At 41.6% G+C, this 19177-nt stretch overlaps 1 protein-coding gene across 1 annotated transcript; it reads left to right on the top strand.

Moving 5' to 3' along the window:
* The first annotated feature begins 174 nt into the window (after positions 1-174).
* Positions 175-14303, top strand: LOC131681746 (uncharacterized). Its single transcript, XM_058962741.1, has 5 exons — positions 175-452; positions 11494-11643; positions 11702-12603; positions 12673-13172; positions 13230-14303. Exons 1-5 carry the CDS (start codon positions 314-316, stop codon positions 14293-14295), a joined length of 2757 nt encoding a protein of 918 aa, XP_058818724.1. The 5' UTR covers positions 175-313; the 3' UTR covers positions 14296-14303.
* The last annotated feature ends 4874 nt before the right edge of the window (positions 14304-19177 follow it).

Consider the following 19177-nt stretch of genomic DNA (forward strand, 5'->3'; position numbering starts at 1 on the left):
AGAGCATGCGAGGACTGCATCAAAAATTCAACACCGGATGCAGCTAACATGCGATTATGTCTACCAATTTTTTTTTAGTCGGTCGTGATTTTCTTTCCGTGGTGGGCTTCTTCAACCTAATTTGTGACGAAATGAAAATTGCAATCGATTTTCAAAATTGCTCAGAAATGTAAATTGATACCCGACAAAATGTAATGCTACTGGCTCCTTAATGTGAAAAGAGCTGATTTAAAACAGCAGTTTTCCACGTGGCGGGGGCAGTTTGTCTGTTAGCTTCGAAATGGTGAAACCGGTGAAATAGTAGTTGCAAAGAATGGTTCGTTTCGTTATGTGGTCACGCTGGACAAAATTGATGTTTGCTAACTTTCTGTTAGCCTATTGTTTCGGTTTGGGTTCTCCCGATGTTCCTGCAACTGTATTTGACGAAAATGGAAATATGGTGATTGGAATAGGTGCGTTGAACACGTGAAGCACGGTAAAGTTACCGAGTTTGAATGATCTAAAAACCAGTTCATTCATACTAATCGGTGAAAAGTCATGGAATCGTTTCGCTAAATAGCGGGCTGGTTTTAAATCGGATGTTCGTCTCTGCCATCGCCCAAATGTTACGAACTTTGACAAAACAAATACAGCGCCGGTGATTAAGTGATAAGCCAAGCCAGTTGGTCAGTGTTCAATCCCAACCGAGAAATCGTTGAAATTTTTCTGAGGTGAAAACAATCCGAAGGTCACGCCTTCCTTCGGAAGGGATGTAAAGCCGTTGGTCCCCGGCCTATGAGTTGATGGGTCGATATCTGGTCCAGATAGGGGAAGTCACCTCTCTGGCGTCAGAGTTTGGCCTCGTAGCGGAAATAGGTCGACGGAAAAATAACTAGGACTAGAAGAAGACAAAACTAATAAACTGAAAGTGGATTCGATTCTGTTAACGCCGTTCTGGTAATACGGATTCCAAACAGCAAAAATTGAATTAATATTAAAAAAGAAATACAATACTGTGTTATCAAATTCAATTGGCAGGGAAGATTTTACAACTTTCTGTACTGGTGCTTTGGTGATTACGGTCAGCTATGTTCGTTTGCCTTTTCACCCGGCGAGTTACGATTATGAATCTGTTTTTCTTGCTGTTGGTTTTGGTGCAGGCTGGTGATATGGAGGTACTGAGTGTCCAGTAGTGATAAGAAAAAAAGAATAAATTGAATTGTCTACAACTTTGTCGAGGACTGTAAATCCATCTGGCTTTGTTAGAAGAAGTTATTAAGCTTTTAACGAAGTGATGTCTGAGTCAGTTTTGCATGGGGCCTTTCTGGGTAGTAGATTACATCGCAGTATGTAAAAAAGGTCACTACTACATACTCCCTTCTATTCAATAATGCGACGATCAAGGGGTGCCTCAATGTGTCTTCACATATCGTTATTCGCGTGGGACTGCATTTCATCTTTTTTCACTCAACTGACTTTACTCCAGATGTTGCCTTCAAAAACTTTCGTGGATCAGTTTAACCAGACATTATGACGTATTGCTTCTTCGATTAGCCTAATCGGTGGTCATTGATCTTTTTTCCCTTTCGTTTATTTGACACGGCTCTATAGTGAGAATAAGGCACGCGTGTTTAGCACATAAGACATCTTTATTTTTATCTCCTCCTACCTAGTTCTCTGCAAAGGTGAATGTGTTACATTTTACTGATAGTGTTGCCAACTATCACAACATATCTCTCTAATTTAGATTAAGTAGCAATATTAAACTCCAATGTTTGTTTAGTGTAGCAAGTAATCCTCGAAACGTTTCGGTCGAACCAGGGGTCGACGTGGACGAGAGCATTCCGAAGCTGTTATGATTTTCTGTTCCTCTGAAATTCCTGAGTTTGGGGTATCTACTAGCGGCTTCGCTTGGTCTGTTCCTGCCTGCGATCGGTGTAGACCTTTTAGATGAGAAACATTCCTCTTGTACTGCTGCCCTGTCGACGACTCTACTGTAGCAGTACTACCTAACCTGTGAACCACTGTTGCTGGTGTAGGCAGGAACCCAGGCGAAAGCTTATTCTGCAGCTGCATGTTTCTCATCAGCACCTCGTCACCCACTTTGATTGATGATTCTTTTGCGCCCACTCGTTTGTCTCGATACTCTTTTGCGTTGTGTTTGGCTGTCAAGTCCCTGTCTCGCATCTCTTCGTCAAATATAGCCTCTTCTTGCAAATGTGGAATCAAATCTCTAAATCTTCGGCCGTACATAAGAGTGGCAGGTGCAACTCCAGTGGCACTATGCGGAGTTAGCGAATACATATACAAATATTCCTGCAGTGACGCTTCCAAATTGGATCCTTTCAGCTGGCTTATTTTCATCACCTTGAGAAAAGATCGATTTTGCCTTTCTACTTCTCCGTTCGCGCTTGGCCAGTATGGGGTTGTGTGGGTAAGTTTTATGCCATAATCAACACAGTAGTCCTTGAGCTCCTGACTAGAGAAGTTTCTAGCGTTGTCAGCTTGCAATACAAACGGTAAACCCATTCGCGTGAAAATCTGCTTCAAAATTCGAATGACGTCTGCAGATGTTGTGTGAATCATTAGCTCAGCCACCACGAATCTGCTGTAGAGGTCTACCAGAACAAAAACGTATTTTCCGTTTGGAAGTGGACCGAGAAAGTCCATACTAAGGTGTATCCATGGGGCGGACGGCAATTCACGTATGTTCAATGGCTCTGGTGTGCTCCTTTGTCCCACTATCTGACAATCCATGCAATTGGCGCAGAATTTTTCGACTGCTGCATCTACACCGGGCCACCAAACTGCTGTTCTGATTCGCCGTTTCATTTTCTCTTACCCAGGGTGTCCTACATGAGTGAGTTGAAGCACTGTTAGGCGAAGGTTTTCCGGGATCACTATTTTATTTTTTCGGAGCAACACATCTTTGGCGAAACACAATTCTCCTTTGAATGGCATGTATCCTTTGATGGTTTCCCAACAGTCGTTGTGCAGCGCTACTTTCACTTTTCCAATTTCCTCATCTTCCTTGCAGCACCGGATGACCTCGCTCATGGTTATAGCACTTGGCTTGTTTACCTCTACAATAGAACAGAGTACCTCTTCAGAAGCTCTGTCGTACGTTTTTGCTCCCACCGCTTCACAGAGCCTGGATAACGGGGGCCCTATTCTCACAGTCACGTCACCTAGTGACTAGAACAAAATTTACTCTAGTCACTAGGTGACGTGACTGTGAGAATAGGGCCCGGATCTGCTATGTTTATCTCACCTGGAACAATCGTATATGTTCCAGGTGATATGATTGCATCCTTAGGACCCATCGCTCTTGACGCTGGTTTGGAGTAGATGATTCACCAAAAATGAATTTTAATGGCTTATGATCCGTTAGAATGGTAAAATTCAATCCTCGCAGGTACATCTCGAAGCGTTCTGTAGCCCACACGATTGCTAGTGCTTCTTTGTCTAAAGTTGATTTTTTTTTTCGGTTGTTGAGAGGCTTTTGCTGGCGTAGCATACTGGGCGCGTTATTGAATTCGACGTTTGCAGCAGAACCGCTCCTAAACCGTTATCGCTTGCGTCTGTGACCAATGTCGTTGCGTGTGTGGGATTATAGAACCTCAAATGTTTTGGATTCGATAGTGCTAGCTTAACTTGACCAAAAGCGTCTTTTGCTTCATTTGTCCAATGGAACTTACTGCCTTTGTTCGTCATCGCGCTGAGAGGTGCAGTGAGGGATGACAGGTTTGGAATGAATCGCCCGACGTAATTCACCAATCCTAGAAAGCTGCGCATTTCCGTGGGGGTTTGAGGTCGCCGAAAGCTTTGTATGGCGCTTACTTTGTCGTTAGTCGGCAGAATTCCCTTCTCCGAGAGCTGGTGTCCCATAAATTTTACTGACTTTTTTCCGAGCCCGCATTTTGCTTTGTTGATAGTGAGGCCATGTTCCTCCAGTCGTTCCAAAACTGCCCTCAATCGTGCGTCATGTTCCTTTTGCGAAGATCCATATACCAATATATCGTCGATAAACACCTTCACGCCCTTTAAACCTTTCAATACACGTTCGATGCACCGCTGGAATACCTCGGCTGCCACATTCATACCGAACATGAGCCTTTTGTATCGATAGTACGCGTCTGGAGTGACAAAGGTGGTAATATCCCGGCATTCCGGTGCCAATTCAATTTGGTGAAATGCTTTCACCAAATCCAAAGAGAATAGGGAAAGAGACGAATAGTGTGAAGCCAAAAATACCTTATTGAGCAGACCAATCGTGCAATGTAAATAAACATTACTCATGCCTGAGTTGGAGGAGATAAGTATTGTACTTCTATCAAAAAAGAAATTTGAATTTTCGTCAGAATTTAGCTCAATCGTGATTGTAAGGTGCATTCTAGAGTATATGTATGAGTAAAAATAAGCTTTAGAATTATTTCATCTCTTTGTTTCGAAATGCACATCGTTTGATAAACAAATCCATCGATCGACATACGGTTTGTTTTCAAAATATAATAGGAGTCATTTAAAGTGCTGCCTGTAGAAGCGGTTGCCAAAATTCTAGTATTGAAATCATCATAAAGGGAGTGTTGCCGTTTTGACTGATTTTCACTCTTCGTCTCTTTCACTATTCTCTTTGACCAAATCCACTTTACTGAAAACTTTGCACCCGTTCACATGAGGCACTATTTCCTCGAACGTAGGTAAGGGATGCTTTTCAGGAACTATCGCCATGTTTGCTTTACGCATATCCACACATAGTCGTACGCTTTGTCCTCCATCCTTTGGTGTGACCACTAATGGAGAAGCCCACGGTATGTTAAACGGAGCAGGTTCTATTATATCTTGTTTCAAAAGATCAGCCAGTTTCTCGTCTACCAGTTTCTTCAATGGAATGGGCAACCGCCTGCATGCCTGTTGTACCGGTGGTATTCTATCATCCGTTTTGATTTGTACCTGAACTGCTTTCAGTTTTCCGATGGGTGGCTCGTTTGGTTCCGCAACGTTGAACACCTCTGCGTGAATCTCCAACACGCCAAGATCAATTGATGTTCCTCTGCTCAGCAAATTTGTTCCTTTATGATTATTCACTCCGTAAATTTCATGATGTACTGTTTTGTTCCGCGTTGCGATATCTGCTTTGATGACTTTATATACTTCCAATTTTCCGTCACCGTACACTCGCAGTGTCTTATTCGATTTTTCTTGTCGGCTGACAATACATCCTTGTTTTTTCAACCACTTCCACGTTGTTCTGTTGATGACGTTAACGTGGGCGCCAGAATCGATGACCCAATCCAACTTGACGCCCCCAACAAAGCAGGTAACTTTCTCGGATACCGATCCCGCAGCGTATACATGTTGAACTTCCTCCTCTGATGAGTCATCTGGCGTACTCTCTGACGACAAACTTTCTGCGTTTTTAACTTGTTGAATTTTGCCTTTTCTTGTTGAGGTTTTCGATTTAGGTACTATTTTTGTTTCACACATTTTTGCCTTTCTCATATAGAAAGGTTATGCAATCACTCTGAAAAACGTCAACCTAATCCCGGCCCGGAGGGCCGAGTGTCATATCCCATTCGACTCAGTTCGTCGGGATCGGAAAGTCTGTATGTGTGTGTATGTATGTATGTGTATGTGTGTGTGTATGTGTGTGTATGTGTGTGTGTGTGTATGTGTGTGTATGTATGTGCGTATGTGTCAAATAATGTCACTCATTTTTCTCAGAGATGCTGGACCGATTTACCCAAACTTAGTCTCAAATGAAAGGTGCAACCTTCCCATCGGCTGCTATTGAATTTTGGATCGATCGGAATTCTGGTTCCGGAATTACGGGTTTAAGAGTGCGGCCACACAGAAATTTCTCATATAAACTATAGGAAAAATTAAAAATAGAATTTTTATTTTTGATGCTAAATGTCTTCAAGGTGCATGAAACGTCGAGCTTTGATGCAAACTCGAAAAAAAATTTGACGACTATTCACTTTTTTGGATTTTGGCACATTTTTGCCTTTCTCATATAGAAAGGTTATGCAATCACTCTGAAAAACGTCAACCTAATCCCCAAATTTTTTTTTGACTCGCATAAGGTTTCTGGATTTTAACAGGGGCGTAGTTGATGGTTTAAGAAGAGGGGTTACACCCCCCCCCCCCCTCTACCGTTTACTCCCCTCTCTTAAAAATCTCCTTAAATCACCCCTCAGCCCTCATACCCCTCCCCATCAACCCCATCATCTTTAAACAATCACTATATCACAAAGCAAACCAATTTAAGCTGGGGAGTCGTTCCTTCATGGAACTTTCGCCTACCTCACATACCCACCCCCGCATGACAAAATGAGTTAGCAAGCAGATAACATTGATCTAATACTGATTAGGCTAATGAAGTACGATATTTTTTTGTTTCAAGTGTTTCACCGTCGACACGTAGCTCATCAAGTTCGTGGCTGGCAAGCTATTGTGTATAAATGCAAAGTGTACTAAGAATGTAATGGACATTTCCACAACTATGTTGAACATAAAAAGCCTCCGTGCTATAGTTTAGAGAAATGAGAAAGGCACAATTGCACCGCTAGGTGGACTAAAACAGGTTTTTTGAAATGTCCTACAATCGCGCACTTGTCACAAGCTTTTGACTTAGCTGGACACTTTTTATCACTGGCAAAGTGACCAGTATATCCACAACGAAAACAAATTTCTTCTCGTGTAGGCTTCCGAACTACATTCACCGAACTCTCGTCCACTGACTTTTTCATTTCTTCACGATTTCTCTTCACCGTCTCTAAGATTCGGCCTTCGACGGTGATTTCTTGGACGGTCATAAGTTTCTTTTTCAGTATTGCTTCCCGCAGTGAATCGGAATTACCGTTGTCGAATACTTGTTCAGTGATCCGCATCTCCAAGGCGTTCCCATATTCGCAGAGTCGACCTTGGTCTCTAAGACGGTGGATAAACTTTTCGACGTTTTCGATTTCTAGCTGGGTCATTCTCCGAAATATAACTCGTACGGCACGCTTGATAACGGAGCAAAATGTGCATCTAGCAACCGTATCACCTCCCTGTATACATCAGTACCCGCTGGTGGGACTGCATCGTGACCATCGATATTAAAAAAAGATATCCCGCACTTCCGGACCCGCATAGTGCACCAAACACGATCTTTTCCTGGAAGCAAGTGCTATGCAGTTGACTTCTAGGAATAGTTCCAACGACCGTTTTCACTTCGCCCAGCGGTTTCCAATCGAGGCTGAGTCCGATACATCAAATGGTGGCAGGTTAGGTTTGTTCTCCATTCTGCGCACTTCCTTCTCAAGCAGGTTATGTTCGTTTTCTTCGGCTTTTCAGTGGCCGAAATTGTTTATTCTTCGCTCGCGTCTCGCGCACTTCTCCGTATTAAAACGAGATCCGACGCTAACAAACCTATTTTTTTTTTCTTTTACCGGCGAATTTAATCTGAAAATCCCGTTTTCTCGTCGCCAAAATATAGTGAGAATAAGGCACGCGTGTTTAGCACATAAGACATCTTTATTTTATCTCCTCCTACCTAGTTCTCTGCAAAGGTGTATGTGTTACATTTTACTGATAGTGTTGCCAACTATCACAACAGTAAATATTGAACAATTGTCTTTAGAATTGCATGCAGGTAAACGTCGACAGATGTAATATAAGAAGTATCAGGCGAACGTACATTCGAAGCCATATTGTTCAAATTCATTTCTCGCGTTTTTTTGAAAAGGGCCAATAAGCATACTGTCAAAAATTCACTTTGAGAGGAAATTCTGGACAAACCATAAGTCGCCGATTATAAATCACAACAGAAGACGAAAGAGAAAACTTCTTTTCCCCTAAATTGTTAACATCCATTGTTAACATCCATTCTCAAAGTGAATTTTGACAGCATGCTTATTGGCCATTTACAAAAAAACACGCGAGATTTGTTTATTTAATTATTTGAGGAGCAGGGAAAAGCCCGCTGGAGTTGAATTTTATTTTTACACTATCTCCAACAGGCATAAAACCTCCTCTTTTATATCGTGGATAACAGACATCCAAATCATACATCTCGACACTTATAACTACAATTAAAGCTAGCAGCATAATCTTGATAACTAGAAACTAGCAAGACTACAGCTAACAAGATAATGATCTTAGAAACGATTTCTTGGCAGCATTACGGTACAAACGGAAGTCGAAGACATAGGAAAAGCGATTGAAAAGATGACACATACTAACGAAAGCTGATAAGCTGAAATAGTTTGAAGTCGTCAGCAAACGAAAGTTTCATGCACTTCAGCAAATGGTTTAGGTCGTTTCAATAGAGCAAAAATATGAAAGGTCCGAGATGACCACCCTGAGGAACTCCCAAGTTGGCAGCAAATGGTGATGTCTCCAATTTTCACTCCCATTTCACGATTGGTTAGGTACGAGTAAAGCCAACACAGAAAAGAGCCATTTAATCTAAGTCTATTTAATTTGGAAACAGTTATCTGTTGATAATTTTGTCAAATGTCGCGGAGAAGTCGGTATAAATGGCATCTACCTGTAGTTTTTTTGCAAACATTGACTGATAAAATATGTGTAAGATACTAAGTTTGTAGTAGTTGAAGTAGTTCATGTTTAAACACTTTTGAGATTTTATGTAGGTTTGGCTTCTCTCGAATGAACAAAATTCTTAAATGTTTGAAGGTTGACGTCTCTTCGAAAAAACAACATTGACTCTGTACCAGTCTAAGACCGTTGGGGTATAGTGCAAGATCCAACTTCGTGAAACACACAAAGCAGAATTTGGAAGTGTTTGTTTTTGTAGTTTTGTTTGTTGACGGTTCCAAATGTGACAATGAGCTGTATCATTTTGCTACATCCGCCGAACGAATAATCGGGTACTCCGAATCATGTGTGATGATTTCTCAGACTGCCAAAAATACAAGTGATCTTATGCTTTTATCTAACATTCACTCCACAAACATCTAAAATGCTCCCCCGCTTCACTTACTTTCCCCTTCCTTCACCACGTGGCTTGAACCAACATAACCTCAACTGTCCTGCTCACCTAGCGTCTCCTCCTTACTTTTTACAAAGCTATTTTTACGCTTACCTGGTGCTACGGGGGGCCCTGCACATAGTTCCTGACGCTGCGCGCGCATCAACTCGAACAGTATCCTACTGCTAATATCGCGACCGGTACCTGGTTCGCCGTTTGCCGAATGTTCTGTCGGTTTTTGTATAGTGTTTACAGATATGATCAACTAGGTTAAGAAATGGATTGCTAATAAATCATCATTCAGTGAGTCACTCTTGGTCGTATCTGTCTTGAGTCGAAGCTAAAGGGCGAACACGAAATTATTGCGACCCCGAAAATGTTTAAAATCAAACCAAAATTTTAGGGTAGTTTTATACATATATTTACTTCAAAAATAAAAAAAAAGTTAATCGATGGAGCCTAGAGCGTAAAATTGAACACATTTTCGCTTGATGTCCTCCATCAAAGTCTTTACAGTGTCATCCGGTACCAGTTTCTCAGTTTTTTTTTCCATTTTCTTAACATGTCCTTCTCGTCTTTGACTATCTTCTTGCTCTTCCGAAGTTCCCGCTTCATCATTGCCCAGTACTGCTCCACCGGGCGCAGCTCCGGACAGTTTGGAGGATTCATGTCCTTTGGAACAAAATGGACAGAATTGGCCTCATACCACTCCACTCTAGGACACTTTTAGAATAGTGGCATGATGCCAAATCTGGCCAAAATAGCGGAGCTTCGTCGTGCTGCTGCAAGAACGGCAAAATACGCTTCTCGAGGCACTCAGATTTGTAGATCTCGCCATTTACTGTGCCCTTTGTCACGAAAGGCTCACTCCTCAGTCCGTAAGAGCAGATGGCCTGCCAAATGAGATATTCGGAGGCGAACTTCGACATTTTCTTCTTCTTAAATTTGTCGTCCACATAGAACTTGCTCTTGCCGGTGAAAAACTCCACCCCGGAATTTGCTTAAAATCGGCTTTTATATACGTTTCGTCGTCCATCACACAGCAGCCATATTTTGTCAGCATCTTCTCGTAGAGCTTCCGTGCCCGAGTTTTAGCCGTCGATTGTTGCCGCTCATCGCGGTTTGGGAAGTTCTGTACCTTGTATGTATGTAGTCCAGCTCTATTCTTTGCATTCTGGACATAGCTCTGCGACATGCCGATCTTTTTAACCAAATCACGGCTTGAGACGTTGGGATTTGTTTTAATCATCCGCTTCACCTTTCCCTCCGTCTTTTTGTCCTCCGGTCCCGGTTTTCTTCCAGCTCCTTTGCTGTGGTCCAACGTCAACTGCTCCTGGAACCGCTTCAACACTCTGGAGACGGTTAAATGGTGAATGTTCAACATGTTTCCCAACTGCCGGTGCGACAGGTCAGGAAATTCCAGGTGTTTGGAAAGAATTTGTTCTCTCGACTCGCGTTGGTTCACCTCCATTTTCGTTGAATCGAAAAACACGACTTCGAGTTTGACAGCATGTAAACAATACACATCAATGAGAAAGTTTGCAAAATTTGGTTGATTTTTACCCAATGGTAAAAAAGTTATGCTCTGTTGAATGTGTCGCAATAATTTCGTGTTCGCCCTTTATTAGTTTTCTCCGTGACTTGCTAGTTGCGAACTGGTCGGCCTTCCACCGAACGAGTTGCTTCGTTCGCCTCTGTGCCCGTTGGTTCCACGCGGTCAAAATTTGGTCCGGAAATAACACCCTGGGTAATCATTTAATTAGTCATGCTTGTGATCAGAGCGGTAAGTTTTGTTGTTTACTCCAATGCTGGAGGTTCGGTGCGCTTTCCGCATTGTGCGTCGTCTGCCTCCAGGTTCGATGTGGAATCGAACTGCTACCGATCCACGCAATGTGTCTTCGTCGATTGCACACAGCCAGTGAGTACGGGGTGTGCCCCGAGTATTGAACGCAGATTTTTTTCTCTAATACACCGAGCACTCGGTAGTCTACTTTTTTCAGTGCCCATGTCTCAAGGCAGTACAGAGCAGCAGGGAGTATCAGCAATTTGTATAGAACATGTTTTATCCGCATCTGTAGTCTACGGAACTTTACCTAACTAATCGAATAATACTTTGGATACGTTGTCTTCCCAGCAAAATTAGTGTTAACAATTCAGCTCGAATTGCCTTAGTCGGGATATTCTGTTCAGTTCATTCATTATTGTTTATTGAACCAAACGATGACCACGCTGCAAAACAAAAGGATAGCTGTAAGGTTGGCGCTTTTGTTTACGAAAATGATGCAGTGGCTCAATTCCGTATTTGTACATCCTTTATGTATTGGTTTGATACGGTCTCAGAACTTCTTGCGCTATGGAAAATTTATATTATTGTTATCTAAGCCATACAAGTTTTCGTTCTCTATATGAAGTGAATTATTTATTTGATGATGGTTTCATTGTATTTCGAACGACACACTTAACTTCGTTCGTCCATCATTGTTCAGAAAATCTTTGCCCTCGGTGTTAACAGTTGTTCTTAATATGTATACCTTCAGTCGTTGTACACGAACCAGAACAACAGGAAGTTCCTGCATTGACGTCTAGCGCCATCAGATCATTTTTAGCTTCTTCGACGAGAATATCCGTATTCGATTACTACATCGTGAACAACCGAGATCATGTAGTCTTCGTGGATAATCCAGCATGTGAGTAAATTAATGTTGATGCTGAAAGTTCTCTTAATACTTGCATTCAAATCCGTAGTATGTGCAGCTGTGCAGAAAGGCGTCACTCTTCTTCTGGACTTCACCTGGACCGACAGTAACAAAATCATGACAGCAGCTGATAACCTCAATATTCCATACATACACGCGGACGTATCATCTCAAACGTTCCTGAAAATAATGGAAAACTATCTACGGGCCCGTGGTGCTAATGATGTTGTCTACATCTTCGACAGTGCCCAGAATGCAGATTCCGCAATCTACTTTCTCATAACGGAATCGCAACTTCGAACGATCATATTCGACCGTCTCTCCAACAGTTCTATCCAACGAATCAAAGCCGTTCGACCTTACCCTTCGTTTTTCGCTATGGTGGCCGGCACGGTACAGATGAATGAGCTATTCAGAAATGCACTGGCGGGCGGGTTGATCGGAAAGCCGGATAAATGGAATCTAATATTTACCGATAGCATGACGGATAGGTTTGAATACAAGGGGATGTTTCCGACGATGAGTCGTTTGTTGATGGATAACAGCACGTGTTGCCTGTTATTAAATCTAAACAAGGACTGTACTTGCCCAGCAGATTTTAAACCGTGGGAAGCTCATCTACAGAACGTTGTAAGGAAAGTTCTGGAGAATTCTAAGAAAGATCAATTGCCGTTGGTTACACGGGATGACTGTAACAGTACTACTTCAAATGCAAATGACACTATTGATATTTCTAACCTAATGGGAGATCTTAGAAAAGACGTTCGATTCTGGATGCCCGATGGTAGTCGAATGGTGCGCTACAATTTGAACATTTCAATTTGGACTTCTACCGAAGACGTCGAAACTGAAGCCATTCACGTAGGCCAAATCGAGAGAGGTCTCGTAGCACCTTATGACGGACTGAGTATAAAGCCGACGAAAAGATATTTTCGTGTAGGAACAACGGAGGTAAGTACACGATTGTTTCCGTATGGGAAAGTTTATCGTTGGAGTAAATATTTTCGATTATCGTTCCAGTCTATCCCGTGGGCCTATCGTAAACGCGATCCTCTCACTAACGAAGTCATGGTTGATCCTTCCGGCGAGCCGATATGGGAGGGTTACTGCATCGACTTCCTGCAGCAGCTGTCGAAAATCATGAACTTCGATTACGACTTGGTCCATCCGAAGCAGGGAACTTTCGGCAGAAGGGATGCGTCAGGTAATTGGGACGGATTGGTTGGTGATATGGTAGTTGGTGAGATTGACTTCGCCATGGCTTCGATGAAGATGACTGCTGAACGCGAAGAAGTAGTTGACTTTGTAGCGCCGTACTTTGAACAAACTGGGATACTGATTGTGATGCGAAAGCCTGTGCGAGAGACTTCACTGTTTAAGTTTATGACAGTTCTACGCCTGGAAGTGTGGCTAAGTATCTTGCTAGCGATCGTAGCTACTGCTGTAATGTTATGGCTGCTGGACAAGTTCTCGCCGTACAGTGCTAGGAACAATAAAACCGCCTATCCCTATGACTGCCGGTATGTACCAAATGAATGATGAAAGCTACCTCGCACTCATTAAACATGTATTTTCAGAGATTTTACATTGAAAGAAAGTTTCTGGTTTGCGTTGACCTCTTTCACTCCACAAGGAGGTGGAGAAGCACCGAAAGCTCTCTCCGGTAGAACCTTAGTGGCAGCCTATTGGCTCTTCGTAGTGTTAATGTTGGCCACTTTCACTGCGAACTTAGCTGCCTTTCTAACGGTAGAACGTATGCAAACTCCGGTCCAATCGTTGGAGCAACTATCCCGTCAAAGTCGCATTAAATATACGGTCGTTGAAGGTTCGGATACCCACGACTATTTCAAGAACATGAAGAACGCCGAAGATGTCCTCTACCAAATGTGGCGTAACCTAACACTCTCAAGTGGAAATGATCAAGCCCAGTATCGAGTGTGGGACTATCCAATCAAGGAACAGTACATCAACATCTTAGCTGCAATAGAATCGGCTAAACCGGTTTCCTCGGCAGAAGCCGGATTCAAACGAGTTAACGAACGGCTGGAAGCCGATTTTGCCTTTGTACACGATTCGGCTGAGGTGAAGTACGAAATATCGCGAAACTGTAATCTGACTGAAGTGGGAGAAGTGTTTGCCGAGCAGCCGTATGCGATCGCTGTCCAGCAGGGTAGTCACTTGCAGGATGAGCTTAGTTATTATATTTTGGAACTACAGAAGGAACGCTTTTTCGAATCGTTGACCGCCAAGTTTTGGAATAATTCGGTTCGGGGGGTTTGTCCTAACACCGATGACAGCGAGGGTATCACACTGGAAAGTTTAGGAGGCGTTTTCATTGCCACGTTGGTGGGGCTAGCTCTGGCAATGATTACTTTAGCTGGTGAGGTTTTGTACTACCGGAGGAAACAAAAATTGGGTAAAATAATTAGGGTAGAGCCGACAGGAAAGCAGACAGGTGCAATTATGGATAAAAAATCTTTAACATTTAAAAATTTGCTGGATACCGACTTAAAGAATAATCTTAACAAGAAGGATAAGACCATGTCAAAGGAAATAACAATTGGTAGTAAGTTTGTGCCAGCTTCTGAGAAACAGCAGAAGATAAGTTATATTAATGTGTTTCCTAGAAATCCGATTCATTGATATATGAATTACAGTTTAGATCCATATATGGTCGGCGTTAAGTCAGACCGGACTAAGTCACAAAATCGTAAAAATGAAATTAAAATAGCACTGGATAAAGAATTCCTTAGGCTCTAGGAGTAGATCACTCTAGGAATGTATAAAAAATTTGCATGAAATTAGAAAAAATGCATTTAATTTCCATTTTTGCATCAACTTTGCACTCCCTCGCAGAAAAGTTTGTTCAAAAAACGTCCTACGCTGATCCACTTTGTTCGACGTTTTGTGGAATGTAGGGCTAGTTTTTTCGTAGGGTTTTGACGTCTTACACGCAACTCAAAAGACATTGCACGCAACGCAAAATATATTATGAATTTCTATTTTGATGGAAATAAATGCATTTAATTTCGCTGATTTTTAAAAATGCATCACAAGTGATCTGCCCCTAGCTTAGGCTACATTAGACTTTTGCCAGATTTGAAATATTTTATAATAAGCAAGAATTATGGCAAAAATTAATTTGAAATTATAACGTAAAGAGCGCTGCGATTCAAACTTTAAACTCGTTTTTCTCAAGTAACAATTCAATGTCACTTGTCCGGTCTGACTTAACATCGACCATATGTTAGTTGGGATTAGTAAAATCCTGGGAGGGAGAAACAGACACTACGCACGAAGTGTAAATAAGAGCACTTGTCAAGAAGCAAGAAAACTTTCGACAGCCTAAATCAATCAAGGTGGGCGACGCATAAATGAGCAAATTTCTTTTTGCGTGTCATTGATGCAAGCGTGTTACCGGCACATGACTTCAATCGTGTGATGGAAAGGATCTTGGGACAGTATAAAATCAGTGAAAGTTTTTTTCCCGGGTGCTTTACATTGATTTGAAGATAAAGTCAGCCGACAGTTTGCTTCCAGTACTCGAGTGAAATGGGACAAATTTCGGAACGATGTGTCTAATCTTATACTTTTAAAATAGGATTTTTGTGCCGTTCTTCTCCTTCATTCTACCACGGTTTCCTAAAAAATTGCTTAAACTGAATATTAAAAACCGATACAACATTAAATTCAATCTGAAAAATAGAATTTAATTTTATAAAAATTTAACTAACAGAATCCTTGAATAAGGAAACTCGCCGGTAGAGGCATGTTTATCTGATTTGTGAAATGTTGACCAATGCATAGGTATTTGATAGGTAGATATATATATATAGGTACGGCTGCAGCCTTGGAACGTAAATATTCATATAATGAAATAAACGACAAAACGTTTGATATAACATGTTTTCGTTTTTATATTTCCCCTTTATTTACTACTGAAAAATATTGCCATCCTAAATAAAGTACAGAAAACTGTTTCCACCTTTCTTTTTACATCATCAAACAATTTTAACCGTCGAACTGTCAAATTTAGCCAAGGTTATTTTGCAAATAACTTTCGAAGTGTAAGATTTTAACTAATAGATAGAAATGGAATTTTTTCATGATTCTGATCATCAGATTAAGCTGCATGAGCACCCGAACATTAAAAATATTATGTCGATGTCAAACTTCACGTCGAAGTAACTTGCCAATTTTTTTCGAAACTTTGTTTATATTTATTAGCATGCATCTAAGCCGTTGATGATTTTCATTTTCGCAGTATACTCTCAAAAGAAACTTTAAACTGGAGAACCATCAAATCTGACTAGCAAGGTGTCACTCATTCTAAAATTGTTAAATCAGTCACAAATTTTTAAAACTTTCTTCGCACGATTTACACCATTATTACTTGTCTTTACTATAGATATGAAAATAGCTTTTATGACATGTTTTAAATAGAAAGATGATATAAATTATTTTAAACCAAAAAGTATTTTTGAATTACCAAAAAACGTGCACGTCGCAGCATATGTTTTGATTCCATATTCCCATTTCTTGGAGTAGAGAACATTTACAGCGTCATCACATTTCCATAACTGGTTTTATAACAAGCATAAAATATATTTTAGGCGTAGTTCATTGAGCTTAAAATGTAAATATTATTTGAAATTTTCATATAAAATTAGCGTTTATTTTACATTATAGCAAGATCGCAATATTGTCTTAAAACGATGCTCGAAACTTTTGAACGCATCTAAATTCTTATTCATCATTGAATACATAGAAATACAATTTATTTGATTGTGGCAGCACGGATTACCGAAAAATCTATCTGGCTAATTTCAAAATGGCATTAAAATCACAAAAAAACTTTAATAATATTTACTGCTACACCCAATCTAGACAAAAAATCAAGGAAATTCATCGTTCGGAAACATTTTCAAGCAAGCATATGATAACAATACTCTCATTTCCTCGATGAACACTTTTTTGTGGCTCGGAGTGACAGTTTCGTTCTGGCTGGCTATGACATTCACATTTATTGAGTCTGTTTCTCCCTCCCAGGTAAAATCCAATGAAGGTTTGATGTTTGATGTGTTAGCGTTTATGATTAGATATGTTGTTACTTAGATGTTAATTCTAGTTATCTACAGTTTCACTGTTTACTGTCCTAACCTGAAATGTACATAAAAACGAATTGTTTAAATAAAATGTTCACTTGTTTGTGAATTATAAAGTATATTAGATGGAATGAAAAGGCGAGGGCTTAACACATATTTTTTTTATTATTTGAGCTGACATATATTTTTCAAAATGTTCGTCTTCCGTTAATACAACGATTATAGCGATCTTCGATCATTTAGATACTTTTTAATAGTACCTGGCACTAAACCATCTGAAATGCACTTCTTTCCCGACAATTACAGCATCATTCTTAAAAGCATATTGTCAGAAAGCCATATATTGCGATAAAGAATGACCGCACAGTGCCATATTCGGAGAATAAGGGGAGTGTTTAAGTAGCGGTTTTACCCGCTACTCGGGTTCTTATGTTCCCGGCAGACCCTTTTGTCAGGGCGGCCTACCTGCCTCTACCAGAATTTCGGATCTTCGCACATAAACAAAAGGTAAACAAAATAATTTACAATTTATCGGATTTTATTCTCCCACTCTCCACGGCTGCTGATGCTGAACGCTTTGCTGTCGCTGGCGGATGGTCACTACTGCGTCCGACCGGCCGGGAACACAACGGATAATGGTTCCCGTTGATGTAAGTGACTGCGGTGCCTGCCGGGTCCACTCGCTCTCCGTGAATGGCCAACAAGGGGAACGAAGCAGGGAGGACAAAGGTTCCCCCTGATGTACGTCACTGCGGTGCCTACCTGGGCCATTTACGGGGAGTGAGTGGATCCGGCAGGCACCGCAGTGACCTACCTGAGGGGGAACCTTTGTCCGCCCTACTTCTTTCTCCTTGTCGATTAACTGTGGAGGAGAGCTAGGCTCGTTTGGCTGATCCTGCCCAAAAAACAATTCAGCTCGATAATACCTTAAACAGTTGTTTTGCTTATTTCCTCGGATCAGGGGCTTGTTCAGCTTTCGTTGTTTGTTGGGTCAACAGTGAGAACGGTACTTGTGTCACTTGGGTCATTTTTATTTAGCCTGGGAAGCGAGTGGCTCCTTGCCCTACACCAGGACTTTCCACGAATGCTCATACCACACACAGACACCTTTTGACGGATCTACCTACGCGGCGCGCACTAAACTATCGCAGTTTCAGAGGCGGTGAACTGTCCCGAAAATAAAATAAATATTCTAGACGTCTGTTCTTGGTCGTGGTCCGTCACTATCTAGTTTAACGATGGCCGCCTTCCGCACTTCACCGAAACAAACATCAAAAAACGCACCGCCGCATAACTGTCATCGCTATGGCACAGCATAGTCAGCCTACTTTTGCAGCGAAAGGAGAGCGGTAATCTAACTAAACCCTATGCTATTTATTTACAAATACACAACAAAAATTACTGCACCTATCTGGACTAATGACAACGTTCATGGACTATTATTTAAACGGTATTTACATCAAAAACATGAACGAGCATAATGAACAGCGGTGAGTTATATTGCAATAACAAATAAAGGGCGAACACGAAATTATTGCGACACATTCAACAGGGCATAACTTTTTAACCATTGGGTAAAAATCAACCAAATTTTGCACACTTTCTCATTGATGTGTATTGTTTACATGCTGTCAAACTCGAAGTCGTGTTTTTCGATTCGACGAAAATGGCGGTGAACCAACGCGAGTCGAGAGAACAAATTCTTTCCAAACACCCGGAATTTCCTGACCTGTCGCAGCGGCAGTTGGGAAAAATGTTGAACATTCACCATTCAACCGTCTCCAGAGTGTTGAAGCGGTTCCAGGAGCGGTTGACGTTGGACCACGGCAAAGGAGCTGGAAGAAAACCGGGACCGGAGAACAAAAAGACGGAGGGAAAGGTGAAGCGGATGATTAAAGCAAATCCCAACGTCTCAAGCCGTGATTTGGCTAAAAAGATCGGCATGTCGCAGAGCTACGTCCAGAATGCAAAGAAGAGAGCTGGACTACATACATACAAGGTACAGAACTCCCCAAATCGCGATGAGTGGCAACAATCGACGGCTAAAACTCGGGCACGGAAGCTCTACGAGAAGATGCTGACCAAATATGGCTGCTGTGTGATGGACGACAAAACGTATATTAAAGCCGATTTTAAGCAAAATCCGGGGTTGGAGTTTTTCACCGGCAAGAGCAAGTTCTATGTGGACGACAAATTTAAGAAGAAGAAAATGTCGAAGTTCGCCTCCAAATATCTCATTTGGCAGGTCATCTGATCTTGCGGACTGCGGTGTGAGCCTTTCGTGACAAAGGGCACAGTAAATGGCGAGATCTACAAATCTGAGTGCCTCGAGAAGCGCCTTTTGCCGTTCTTGCTACAGCACGACGAAGCTCCGCTATTTGGGCCAGATTTGGCATCATGCCACTACTCTAAAAGTGTCC

This window comes from Topomyia yanbarensis, chromosome 1, assembly GCF_030247195.1.
Source record: "Topomyia yanbarensis strain Yona2022 chromosome 1, ASM3024719v1, whole genome shotgun sequence".
Lineage (NCBI taxonomy): Eukaryota > Metazoa > Arthropoda > Insecta > Diptera > Culicidae > Topomyia > Topomyia yanbarensis.